Below are 14,637 nucleotides of genomic sequence, written 5' to 3'. Positions count from 1 at the left end.
GCCACAGGTGTAAACAGGTATCATTAACATTAACTGTTTAATACTAAGGGTTTAACCCTAACCCTAACCCTAACACAGGTGTAAACATGTATCATTAACATTAAGTGTTTAAACACTGAATGAACATCAGATTAAATTAATGTTAAACAAAATACTGCAGGACTTTTTCCTTCACGTACTAAAACTTAATTTTGTCATGGCTACTTGTCACAGTATTAGAGAGTTGGTTTGTTTGTCTGTTTACGGACTGTTTACAGACAGTGTCAGATTAGGGTTAGGGACAGTCAGAAATGTTTATGTTCCTGTGCTTGCCCTTTTTTCTTCTGGATTCTGGTATATGTTTCTGTGCAGCTCATACAGTCCCTCTACTTTTTATTATTTCATGACTTGCATTGGTGGGAAGGTGTAATGTGTCACCGCCATAGCCAAGCACATACATGTGCACGTACATCCTTGTGCATGTGCACAATACAAGCAAAACAGTGTCCTTCCTATGACAACACTGTTCCATAGAACTAGTGAAGATCAGATACACAGAGCATGAGAGCGGCTGAGTCTAAAACATATACACACACACACACACACACACACACACATACACAATGAAGCACACAGAGGAGGAGTCAGAGGGCAGTGAGTGGTGTGTCTCCATGGTAACAGCTGTGTTGTTGTGTTTTGATCAGTCAGTCATGGAGGATCAGAGAGTTCAAACCTGCGACGTTTACAGGACGGATCCGGACCTACCACACAGGTTCAACAACCCTGACTGTTTCCATGGTTACAGGTACAGTACTACCACTAGTTATACTGGTAGTTAAACCAGTTAGTTATCTGTTTACTGTCAATTGAACTGATACATTGGAACACAGTACAGTTAGTACTTAATACTACTAGTAGTACTACAGATGTAACTTCTACTAAGTGATACTAATATTTCTACTATGACTAATGTAGTACATCTGTAAATACCACTACTAATACTACAGATGTGACTACTGCTACTAATATTACTATTGTTACTGCTGTTACTTCTATTACTACTACTACTACTGTTACTACTGTTACTAATATGTCTGTTACTACTGTTACTACTACGTCTGTTACTACTACTTCTGCTATTACTGTTACTACTGATACTACTGTTACTACAACTTCTGTTACTACTGTTATTACTGCTACTACTGCTACTACTACATCTGTTACTCCTGATACTACTATTACTACTGCTACTACTGTTATTAGTAATAAACCCCTTTGATCTGTTTGTGTTTCAGTCAGAAAACAAGTCACCCATTATATCGAACGTCGAACCAAACATATGGCAGCAAGAAGCCAACTGTTCATGAGATACAGGTGAGAGTAAGACAGGTAGATAGAAGGAGTGAGACAGTTAGTGAGAGAGCGAGAGAGACGGGAAGAGAGAGAGAGGGAGAAAGACAGGTTTTTGACTCAGGTCTGATAATATTAAAATTGACCCCGCCGTGACTCTGTGCAGTTGCCATGTCAACAGTGTGTTTGAGACTCAGTTTAAAGGGACAGTGCCTCAGTTTTGTTTGAGTGATTCCAGATTTGTTGTTTGTGTGTTTCAGACTCAGTTTAAAGGGATGTCCCATCAGTTTTCAGAGGCGATGCTGCAGAGTGGGATGTACCGTGATCACAGCTTCAACACGTCTGTGGAGAGGAGCAGAGTGATGGTTTCCACAGCAACCCAGAAGAACAGATCCAACCTCCATCATTTGTATCACTATGGCAACCGAAGCAAAGGCCAGGATGAAAACAATTAAAGAAACAGCTGAAATCCAAACTCACAATATGTTTTCAAGAAGAATGAGAGAATGAAAGTTTACTACAATAAAAGTAAGAAAATAGAAAGTGATGGCCCAGAGTCAGTATCTGCATTTAACAGCAAGTTCAGATGAAATGATCCAGTTCAAACAACAGTCATTCATATTTATAGTCAGTTTGAAACATTCAACAAATATAAATATAAATGATACATCTTTGTTATTACACTGTCAACAATGTACAACCTGCTGTGGAAATACTGTAATTACTTATCAAAATAACAACCATCATTAAACTAAAATCTGTTTGAACCTGAATCATTTATTTTTTATTTTCCTGTAAAATAAGAAAATGCTCCTGAATGCCTCGTTTCTTCTTCTCTCACTGAAATCTTGATTCATGTCCAACAGACTCAGTGTGTGTGTGTGTGTGTGTGTGTGCGTGCGCGTGTGTGTTTGCTGAATCCTGCTGAGGACCATCTGACACACACACACACACTCCGGTGCCTGCAGCAAGAGATTTTGTTTCCATGACGGCCAAATGAGGAAAATGATGATTAATTTAAAGAAGTCTGTTTCGTTTTCTTTGTGTCTCATTCATACTGAAACACCTTCATCCCTATGACCATTGACCTTTCACCTGATCATCTGCTAAATTTTATTATTTGAATCTGAAGTTGTGATGAAATTGGTTCTGTTTGTACATCTTTTTATTTTAATCTGAACATGAGTCTGACAATTATATTCATTATATGTATATGATATATATATATATATATATATATATATATATATATATAATATAACAATAATATTTATATAATATAGATATAAGATAATAGTACCTTGTGTTTCACTACTGTTGAAATAAATGTTAATGTGTGAACATCTCCTGTAAAGCAGCAAGATTCATTGTACACTTTTTACTTTAGACCAACTCTCACACTGCCTCATCCCACATTTTCATCTGTCTCATCATCTTTATCTCACTGATCACATTATTAATAATACTTTTAATAACTATAAGTCAGATCAGACGTAATTTATACATCATATCATGAACAAAGCGTCATCTTGAAAACAAATACAAACATACAGTCGGACCATAGTCCATCCCCTCCCAACTGGAGTGCTCCAAGGATCAGTTCTGGAACCCCTCCTCTTTGCAATATACACCACCTCCTTGGGGCTAATTATCCACTCACGTGGCTTCTCATATCACTGCTATGCCGATGACACCCCGCTATACCTCTCGTTCCCACCAGACAAGCCCATGGTCTCTGTGCAGACCTTGGCCTGCCTCTCCAACATTGCTCTCTAAGATTGAACTTTTAGTCATCCTGGCCAATCAATGTCTCCATCATGATATCAACATCAAGATCACCTCTTCATCTCTTAGCACAACCAAGGTCAGGAGAAACTTGGGTGTCATGTTTTTTGACCAATTATCCTTCCGAATGATAATGATAATAATAATGTTAATTGTGACAGAGAGAGCAACAACAATAATAATGGTGATGACTACTATATTACCACTACAAATAATTATTATTATAATAAATTAAGCAGCAGCTTTCAAGTAAGAGGTTTAATAAAAACTCTTAAATCAATGAGACAAACATTACCATCTAATAAATAACCATCATCAATACCAGTAGCTCTCAGAGACTGTGCTTGTTTAGGGGTAGTCTGTTTTGTTGTACATGTTTATTGGTGCATTAATACCCAAAGTCCAACATTCACATGAAAAGATGTTTTGAACATTGGACCCTACAGTGGGTTTCATATGAACCCTCTGACAGAAAACCCTTTCCTGATGAATCAGACTTTATAGCTAAATTATATCTGCTCAGGCTAACATGCTCAGACTGCATTAGCTGGTCCAATTGGTCTGTTTCATCTGAATGTGGATCAGTTGTCAAAACATTATCACTGTTTTTCTATCTTGACTCATATTTATAAATAAAGACCTCCTATATTTCAATTCAATTCAATTCAATTTTATTTGTATAGCGCCAAATCATAATATACATTATCTCAAGGCACTTTACAGGGTAAGGTCAAGACCTTACTTTCTTACAGAATAAACCCAACAGTTCTCACTTATATTTGAAAATAATCAATACAAATGAAACATTATTGAGCCTCAGAGTAACATATTAACAAGTTTAATTGATTTTGTAGGACAAAAAATTAGATGTTTTTAATTTAATGTATCACACAACCCTAACCCTATACTAGGTGATTTCATGTTTAAATGAATGAACCTAAGAGAAAAAAATAAAAAAATAAATAATATTATCTTAAATAGATTAAAGTATTTCATACATAATCACGCAAAATAAAAAATCTCTTCGATCTACACAAAGGCAACTGGACTTGCTTGAGGTTCTTTAAGGCGTTTCCATGACAATACCATGACCTGAATGACTGGAAATCTGCACATAAAATATTATTAGTTTTAATTTTAAACATTTTATTAAAATTAAGATGTTTTATTGTTTGTGTGTTGAGCATCTAAAGACAGAAATTTCATAAAGAGCCGACATTTTACTGCCTGAGGCCAAATGGCGTCCTGCAGAAACACACACACACACACATACACACACACACACACAGACTTGCTCTCTCTCTCATGGACAGCTCCTCCTCCTGCTGCTCAGATCTGTTCACCAGCCAGGCTGTGACATCACACACACACACACACACACATGCACGCACACACACACACACACAAACACACACACACAAACACACACAGTGAGCTAGAGGATCTTGTTTCCACTCGGATGATATTTGGTGCCGAATCAGAGAAGAAGAACGAGAGAGAGGAAGGAGGAGGCGAGAAAGAGAGAGAGAGATACACAATAGATGAACAGATAACCAGATAAATAACAAGGATAAGAACCAGATTAATAAACAGATAAACTAGCAGGTTATTAACCAGGTTAACAGATAGATAACCAGGAAGCAGTCGATGTTTGTTGTTTCAGGAGAAACAGATGGAGTCTGAAGAAAATCTGCTCAATGCTTTCCTGCTGCTGCTGCTCATCGGATCACAATTTACCCTGGTAAACCCTCTACTGTTTCTATTCTATTCTATTCATATTTTAACCTGGTGAAATTATACTGCTTCTATTCCATTCTATTCTATTCACATTTCACACTGGTAACCTTCTACTGTTTTTTTTTTGCTATTCTATTCTATTCTATTCTATTCTATTCTATTCTATTCTATTCAGACTTTAATATTTACGTTGAAAACTCTTAAGTTGTCGTTATTAAAGAACTTGTGTAGATCCTGGATGACTCTGGACTGGACTGGACTTTCCCCGCAGGTCATAGATTCAACACATATTTTAGCCCTATAGGTGAACATATTTCTGAGGTTGTGGTGACTGATGTTGTCCTCTTTGATCATTACTGTGTTTTCTTTAAAATGACCATCTCAGTTGATGCCAGCAAAATGAACACATGTAATCAGGAAGCACTATATCTCAGAAAACCTCTGCCTTGTCTTCCTGTCAACGATCTCTTGACAGTTTCAGTTCTAGAGTTATGAATGTTTTTGATGCCACTGCCCCCAATAAGAAAGCAACATGGAGCCACACTGGAAAAACTGAAAAGAGAGAGTCTAGACAGGCAAAAAACATCAGTTCATTATGACGTCTACAAAGAGAGACTTCACATCTATAACCTGGAACTAAAAAGGGCAGAACGTCTTCTCTGAGATTATAAATAGAAGCTGTAATTATGCATGCGCCTTATTCACTGTCATTGACAGACTGACAAACCCCTCAGAATCCATCCCTCCTGAACTGTTAACCACCAAGTCATGCAATGACTTGACTGTAATTTTACACAGATAAGATTCTGAGGATAGGACAAGCAGTGTGTAACTCCATCTAGGACAAAATCACCAGGTCACCTGTGTCTCCACAAAAGACTATTCTGGTTCATTTTCACCCCCTAGATTATGCAGGCTTGACAGAAACTGTTCAAAGCCTGCTATATGCTGCCTTGACATTGTGGCCTCAAGCTTTTTTAAAGATGTTTATAACATAGCATCACATGTCTCTGTTCAGTCAGGGTCCTGCAAACCACAGTCATTAAACCTCTTGTAAAAGAAGTGAAGGGTTGTCTAAAATGACAACATCATTTAATATTACTGTCAAATATATATGTTTCTAAAATGCTCTATGTAAAAAAACAATAAAATATATATGTTAACTGATATTAAGCTAAAAGTGATGATGGCATTGGGCATTAGCTTTATTTGAAATGAAAGTGAGAAAATAAATCACTTGAAATAAGGCACTCAGCAGGGCCTGACTGATTGACTGAGTCACTGAATGATGACTGAATCACTGACTGACCAACTGAATCACCGACTCACTGAATTACTGACTGATTAACTGACTGACTGACTGAATAACTGACTGACTCAGGTCACACCATTGGTCTGCTGGCGGTTTGTTGTAGTTTCCTCATTGCTTGTTGCTCTTTCAAAAGGCATTGGCACAATAATTGCTATTAGCAGGCATTCACAGCAGCAGCGTTGAAAACTTTTAGACTTTTTAAACAATTTTTTCAAAAAAGTAGCTGGTGACAGATCTTGAGGCTCTTTGGACAAAACCTCAGCTTCTTCCCATAGAAGAGACTCTCGAGTTCTGCCCTGTGAGTGAGAGGTACAACTCTGTGTCTCTTCTCTGTGTGAGAGACACAATATGACAGACATTGTGTGTCTTCTAACTTTCTCTCTGAGTGATCATGTTACAGTAGATATGAGCTGCAGCTCAGTCCTAAGTAACACCAGGAAAATGGACTGGCAGGGTCAGAGGTTGTAGTCTGACTGGCAGTCTTCCTACTTCTGTGTCTCTGGGGTTGATTGATGTTACTTGATGACAAATGTAAGTCTGTGCTGCAGTAATCACAATCATCAAAAATATGTGTTTTCCATCCTTGTCCTCTGATTTCCTGTCTGACAGGTGGGTCCTTCAGCCCCTGAGGAGGGCTGGCAGGTGTACAGTTCAGCTCAGGACTCTGAAGGTCGATGTGTTTGTACGGTGGTTGCTCCTCAGCAGACAGTCTGTTCCAGAGATGCTCGAACCAAACAGCTCAGACAGCTGCTCGAAAAGGTATGAAAATAGTACTATTAATAACACTACAGCTGATAATAATGACAGTTATAATATAATAATGACATGTGATAGAATTACTGTCAGTATAACAGTAGTGTAACTATAGTAGTATAACTACTACTGATAGTAGTACTGGAGAGAAGACTATAGTCTGTTCCAGAGACACATGAAAACCAAAGTTACTAATACAGCTGCTCAAAAAGGTAAAAATTACTGACATGAATAAGAACATTAACAGTAACAGTACAGACAAACTGACAGTGATGTGTATTATGAAGCCGTATGTCAGCAGTACTAAAAGACATTGTATTATTTACTATATGTGTGTTTTCCAGGTACAGAACATGAGTCAGTCCATCGAGGTTCTGGACCAGCGGACTCAAAGAGATCTGCAGTTTGTGGAGAAAATGGAAGTTCAGCTGAAAAGTCTGGAAAACAAATTCAAACAGGTGGAGGACGGACATGAGACCAACATTGCCAGACAGTACAAGGTACCACCCAGCTTACGATAATTACCAGTCAGCAGTTGAGCCTGAACATGACATCATCTCTTAAACTACCACTCAACATCTGTATATAAACTGAGCATTATATGTCATGTAACTGTTTAGATCAATAACTCATGTTTCAGAACACATAAATGTCAACAGATTCAATAATCTCTACGTTTACACTAATCTGACCAATGTGTAATAAAGGTTAATTATCCACATGTCAGTAATGAATTCATGACACACTGAACAAAACACCTGAATTGCAGAGCACCTTCATATGAATGTGGGCTGGAGGAGATGAGCAACTGTTCAGTTCAGTTGTTTAGTTCAGCTGTTGAACTCTACTGTAAAATCTTTAAGGCTCAGAGTCTGTGCTGTGTTTCTGTGTCAGTCCATCAAGGCAAAGATGGAGGAGCTACGTCCTCTGATCCCAGTCCTGGAGGCCTACAAGGCTGATGCTCTGTTGGTCCGACAGTTTAAGGAGGAGGCAGCAAATGTGACGGAGCTGCTAGGATCGCTGCAGGAACAACTGGGAGGACTGGACTACCAGGACCTCCACAGCCGAGTGATGAGTCTGGAGGACCGACTGAGAGCCTGCATGCAGAGGCTGGGTGAGTGAACGACAGAGATATTTAAAGAAGCAAACAATCAGTTTCTAAACCCAGCTGTGATGTAACATGGTACTATTGTGGTCCGTCACATCACTGCTGCACAGCCTTTGGAAAAGTTTGCAGGGCAGCTGTGGGAAGATATACTGGATGCGTCATGGCTGCCGTTGCTGATCTGCTGCAGAAAAACATGTGTGTGTTCACACCAGCTGCTTGTCTGCTCTGTCACTGCTACTGCAGCTCTATCTGTTTACATAGAGTTTGAAGGATTTCTTTTCGTTTTTAAGACACAAGATGCGTGTCATGTGTGAAAAAAGGGTGAGATGCGGAACTTCTAGATCATGCAACACAGCCGCCACACGAGATATGCATGTATGTCTCATGTATGCAGTGTGCCTGCTCTAATCTGTTAACATGGGCGCTGAAATGAAAACCAAGACATTCTGCAATTCCCATGCACACACAACACATCCTGTGTGTGTGTCTCTGGCTTAACTCCTCAGTGTGTGAGTGGTACTGGGCATAAAAAAATCACAGTGTTCATAGAAACCCTTTCCCAGAAGACTGTTCAAACTGACAAACAGTAACATGTGTAGGGCTGAAGGAAGATGAGAGAGATGATAGTTCTCAGTTGAGACATTAGCAGGTCTCAGTCAGTGGTCCCTTTCCGTTCATTCAGAAGACAGTGACAATAAACAAAGCTCTTCTGTCCTCACATACATGTTCTGGTGCACATCGTGATACACTCTCAAGGTACTAGTCATTCTGTGTGTGATGGGAACATCCTGTAATCCCTGAAGTGATACACATTCAACATATGAACTCAGACTTGCTGGCACTTCAACCATATGCATGTTCATCATGGATGACAGATGGATTGGATAAAAAGGCATAGCTCAACGTTTCTGACTAGCAAAGTGTTTTTATAATGTTATTTCTAAAGCTATGAACAACACTCAGGTGTGGTTTGTGCAGGTGTTTATCTTTTCCAGCGCCTACCTTCACATTTGTATGTTTCAGCCTGTGGGAAGCTGACAGGAATCTCTGAGCCAATCACTATCAAGACGTCTGGATCCAGGTTTGGATCGTGGATGACTGACCCACTGGCTCCGGCTGGAGACAACAGAGTGAGTCTTAACAATAACATTAACAACCACCACAACAATATGACCACACACCAATACAATGTAACATTACATCTCAACATATTAAGAACAACAGCACAAAAGGCAGTTTTATCTGAATCTAGATAAGATATTTGATGTGTCAGGATATCCTTAACCAAGTATTCTAGTGAATATACTATGTAGGTGCATTATGAGAAATGTGGGATTCAATGATTTTAGGTCTAAAAGTCAGGAACTCTCTGAATGTTCTGGTTTTAATTTGTCTCTCAGAAGAACAGCTACTTTATGGAGGAGATACACTGATGTCACAGGTGTTTTATGATGTGGGGCTGTGTGAGGTATTCAATTTTCAGTTTTATTCTGTTCAACTTTATTTGTATAGCGCCAAATCATAATATGATGTGCTGATCTATTGTCAGTGTATTACCTGCATTAGATTCAGATTAATTCCCAGTTTAGAGAAGCAGCAGGAGCAGAATGATGAGCTGCTGTGGTTAACTTATTTTCTGTAGGATTTTTTTTAACTGACTAAAACATATTTTTCTTCTGACCTAATACACTGACTATAGATCAGTACCTCACACAACTCCATGTCAAATAACAACAACTATCACTTTAAACTCCAGCAGTAAGACAACAACATTTACAGTGGATTAAGTGGATAAGTTGGTGAGAACATGAAGATATAAACAGACACAGAAAGGACAAAATGAAAAATGTGAATAATGTGTCCCCCTCCTACATGTTTCCGAGTTTACAAAAGAGCTGGTTGACAGTTACATCACAGGGTTGCTGGCTGTAGTTTATCTTTAGCTTTCACTATGGTACTACGGATTCTGCATTATAGTAAGACCACATTTACATATTTTATGGAACATAATCACAAATCCTGTTAAACACCAAACAGAAGACATAAATCTTTATACATTTTGAAATTGTTTTCACACCATTTATTTGGTTTCTTCCCTTATAGGTGTGGTATATGGATGGTTACCATAACAACCGCTTTGTTAGGGAGTATCAGTCCATGTACGACTTCATGACAACAGATAACTTCACCTCTCACCGCCTGCCTCACCCCTGGTCTGGTACTGGTCAGGTTGTTTATAATGGATCCATTTACTTCAACAAGTTCCAGAGTCATACCATCATCAAGTTTGACTTCAGCACGTCACTCATCAGCCGCTCGCGACAGCTTGACTTTGCTGGCTACAACAACATGTACCATTATTCCTGGGGGGGGCACTCAGATATTGACCTGATGGTTGATGAGGGGGGGCTCTGGGCCGTGTATGCCACAAATCAGAATGCTGGAAATATTGTCCTTAGCCAGTTAAATCCAAACACCCTACAGGTCATCCGCAGCTGGACCACAAACCACCCGAAACGCAGCGCCGGCGAGGCATTCATGATCTGTGGAACCCTGTATGTTACTAATGGATACTCAGGTGGAACCAAAGTGTATTATGCTTACTCCACTAACTCTTCTACCTACGAGTATATTGATATTCCTCTGACTAATAAATACAGCCACTTATCCATGCTTGACTACAATCCCCGAGACAGAGCGCTGTATGCCTGGAACAATGGCCACCAAGTCCTTTATAATGTTACACTTTATCACATTATACAGTAAAACTGAGTTGTAAACACAATAAAACGTAAGTACAAGTCCCTTATAATATAATCTCTACCACATCGTACACTAAGATGACAGAGTAACTATATCCTTACGATAAATCTTGTTCTCTGATTTGTACTGAGTCTGAGGAGAAGATTAACATCAGGTTGGTTACTGCACCTTGAGGACAGAGAGGTAGATTAGTCTGTGTCATCACAAGAACACTGACCGTCAACAAATTCCAAGTCTGTCTGTTGTATGTAGTTAGCTATCTAGTTAGCAGTACATACTGTAGTTAGCTGGTTTTGTTTAACAGCAGAATCAGATCACAGTTCAAAGCTGTGTTCAGTCACTGCACTCAGTGGTCATTGCTCAACAGATAGCTCCAGTGCTAACTGCTGCTAAACCCACAACGTGTCCTTTTTAAATACATTTTTAACCTGTTCAAAAAACATACAACATGTGTACATGTAACAAGAAAGAAACCAGACAGATTTGGAGTTGTTGGAAGGTAAGGCAGCAGACCTTAACCCTAGTCTTTGTGCTAAGCTAGGCTAAAGACATTGACATCTATCTGGACTGGAGCATGTCCCAAAGTATTTGACTGTTAACTTAGATGTTTCATGTCTTTCTTTACATAGATATAAAGTTCCACTTTGAAGACTTGTTTTTAGGATAATGACTCAAGTTTGATACAAATGCACTAGAGATGTAAAAAATATGCTGATACAATCACAAAAAAAAGTCACTTTGTGTTTGACAGTGAGAAACATCACAATGTTGTAAATATTACATGCTTGACACTTAAGAATGCTACACATTTTTATGATTTGGTTTTTGTCTGTGACATTTTATCACTTTGTGAAATGGGAGACTCAGTCTGAAGTAATAATAATGTTTTCTTACTGTTGTGTATTAGATAGCAATACAGTATCTCTATTATAGTGTCTCTTTTCCAATGATTCCCTCAGTTTTTAAATGAGTTGTTGCAGGATTAGCAGGGCTACCACACTATATGTCTCTCCATCTTTTAATGTACAATTGCAACACACTAGGAGCAATTTGGGAGATGTAATCTGTCAGCAGTCTCTATCAGATGCCCTCAGCTAGAGTCTTGCCAGATCACAAAGCTGGAGCCATAGCATAAAACTCTGTAAGATCTGTATATTAATGGGTTTGATGACTCCTGATAGTTAAAATTTTATGGCTTTCCCAAAGTGCTGGTGTGCTCATGCTGAACTAGGATCTTTCACACCAACAAGCCTCTGAAATGTTTCATCTTCAGCTCAGGAGCCTCCATAACCACCATTGTCTGGCACGAGGTCAGTGTGGGTTTACTGGTTAGGGTTGGGGATTCAAGGCTGCAGTTATTTTGTCAGACAGAATGAATACAGTATGAATTCAGTGTGACACATCAGATGGATGTTAACTTGCAACAAACTTGGATCCCACTGTGCAGATCCAGATGTGTCACATTTCAAGGATTATAGTGTTTCTTGTCTTTCTTTTGTATTTGTAAGCATTTGACAAACCTCCTAAATATATTACTAATCTGTTTAAAGTGAATCTGCTTGAGTGTGGGAGTTAGTGAGTGTGTTTGACACAATTTTAAGAATTGTTATTGTTATTGTTATTAATTTTATTCAATTTTAGTTACGTCCTGCTTCTCTGTGTTTTGTGTTTCAACATTTTTACTGTATGTGACGTCTTTGTTCCTAGACATCCAGATCTTAGACTTTAGTTTCAGCCTGGAGGAAATAAAACCCACAGAAAGAAAACTGCAGGATTTGTATTATTTGACAGACTGCATGTAAGATATGGATTACTCAGTCTTTGTAACCAGTAGCCTTAATAGCTAATGTGGATTGCATTACCCAATCATTATGTTTATTTAGTTTTTTTGAAAAAACAGAGCCTGCTCTTGATAAATAAACTTTACAACCTGTTGCTTCCACACTCAGCAGGTCAGACACACACAAACACACACATAGAGGAAGGTCAGGGGTCGTTTAGAGTCACAGTACCGCAATGTAAAAGTCCTGAATTATCAAAATAAAATATAATCAAGTAATAAATAACGAGGTGATATTATTAGGGCTGTCAATCAATTAAAATATTTAATCGCGATTAATCGCACGAGTGATCATAGTTAATCATGATTAATTGCATATTTTTAATCTGTTCTAAATGTACCTTAAACTGATTGTAATACTCTTTTCAACATGAGAATAGACAAATGCTTGCTTTATGCAAAAAAATCATGTCTATTTATTGCTACAATGAGAAATACTCTCAGTTCAAGTAACTAACGTGCAAACTGCATTGTAAAACAAGATGCTGAAATAAATATGGTTTGCTTCATGCGAGGAGGGGGCGCCGGGCTCTCTGCATCTGCTGTGTGCTTGGCCGAGAGGTGGTATTTGAGACTAGACGTACTCCAGTGGTATGTAAATTCACTGCGACAATAAATACAAATTACTTTTGTCCTGTCAAGAGAGCCATCTGGCAAGACTTTGAAGCTGAACTTGCAATTCAAAATATCTTTTTTATCCATTACTGCTCACGACGGCATCGACCTCAGTGCATTGCTTCCTGATTTCCCAAGCTACGGAGTGGCCCGAGGTTCAAATGTCACAAGCATTAATCACGTTAAAAAAATTAATCCCGTTAAAGGCATGTTGCGTTAACGCGTTAATAACGCATTAACTTTGACAGCCTTAGATATTATAGATTCAATTAAATCTTTATCAGCTGTAACATTAAAATAATTAATACATTCATGTAACCTGCACAATATTATTCTGTATTTTTACTTTTGCTGCTGATGCTGTTCTACTTTTTACTTGTAACAACTACAGTGTAGTATTTATACTTCAACTTGAGTAAAAGGTCTGAGTACTTCCTCTGCCATGTACTCAAGTACCAGCAGTTCTTGTACTGAAGCAGAGTACTTAAATAAATGTACTAAGTAACTTTCCACCTGTGTTGAATTGTTGCGTAGATGCTGTTTGTTGTGTGTCCAGCAGGAGGCGCTGCAGCCTCACTCATCTGATACTCGGATGCAGACACACACACACACACACACACACACACTCAGTGTCAGTGATACAAACATGAAAACACTGAGATCAGCTGACATTGATGAGACACGTTTACAGTGTAAGATGTTTAAAGGTGGAAACTTAAAGCAGGAATTCAGACGGCTCTGATTCTCCTCAGGAGTAGAAATCCTGAGTGAAACCTGCAGCTAGTCACATTTTCACCAACAACAATTAAACTGACTTAGTTTGTTGTGGTGAAAACACGTTGTTCCTGCTCAGATCACTTGACACACGGTTTTCATATGTTTAAATTAAACAAGCTTTGAGCTACAAACTTAACTTTAATGTGAGAAAATTTTACATCAGAGCTTTCACAGTGAAACTGAAAAAAAACTGTAAAAATAAAAACAGAAACTGATGAATAATCATTGAATGTAATGAAATGTAATAAATCAGTTTTATTGTGAAAAACACAGTTTTTTTTCCCCTGAGTTTATTTAAAAATCTAAATATAATAAAAGTGAATGTGTAAAACATCATGGTGTCATGTTGTGGACTCTTGGAGGAAGAAGTCTGAGATGCTACAGAACAAACAGTTTGATTCATTTTATTTTCACAGCTGCTGATGTGGAATATTTATTAAATGTTTTCCAGATGTTGTTGGGTGCGTTTGATCCGGCAGAAACCAGTGCAGGTCACCTACCTGATCTGAGGTGGGAGGGGTCGCTGCCTCCTCTGTGACCTTTGACCTCAGCTGAAGTCGACTCCTCCTGAACATACCTGGGTGTCACCTTAGCGTGGGACCAGGTGCAGCTTGGCCA

General features: G+C 38.6%; 2 protein-coding genes across 2 annotated transcripts; both read left to right on the top strand.

Moving 5' to 3' along the window:
- Window positions 1-587: 587 nt before the first annotated feature.
- Window positions 588-2,102, top strand: pierce1 (piercer of microtubule wall 1). Its single transcript, XM_071472351.1, has 3 exons — window positions 588-784; window positions 1,275-1,353; window positions 1,590-2,102. The coding sequence occupies exons 1-3, from the start codon at window positions 603-605 to the stop codon at window positions 1,782-1,784; spliced, it is 456 nt and encodes a 151-aa protein (XP_071328452.1). The 5' UTR covers window positions 588-602; the 3' UTR covers window positions 1,785-2,102.
- Window positions 2,103-4,497: 2,395 nt separating this feature from the next.
- On the top strand, window positions 4,498-13,752 carry LOC139614785 (noelin-like). The gene is made up of 6 exons (XM_071472360.1): window positions 4,498-4,855; window positions 6,773-6,922; window positions 7,261-7,416; window positions 7,811-8,030; window positions 9,048-9,154; window positions 10,128-13,752. Exons 1-6 carry the CDS (start codon window positions 4,787-4,789, stop codon window positions 10,788-10,790), a joined length of 1,365 nt encoding a protein of 454 aa, XP_071328461.1. The 5' UTR covers window positions 4,498-4,786; the 3' UTR covers window positions 10,791-13,752.
- The last annotated feature ends 885 nt before the right edge of the window (window positions 13,753-14,637 follow it).

This window comes from Trachinotus anak, unplaced genomic scaffold, assembly GCF_046630095.1.
Source record: "Trachinotus anak isolate AG129_WGS33_773 ecotype Australia unplaced genomic scaffold, CSIRO_AGI_Tana_v1 ptg000038l, whole genome shotgun sequence".
Taxonomy (NCBI): Eukaryota; Metazoa; Chordata; class Actinopteri; order Carangiformes; family Carangidae; genus Trachinotus; species Trachinotus anak.
The sequence above is the reverse complement of the archived record's forward strand: the minus strand, read 5'-3'. Positions and strand labels throughout refer to the sequence as shown.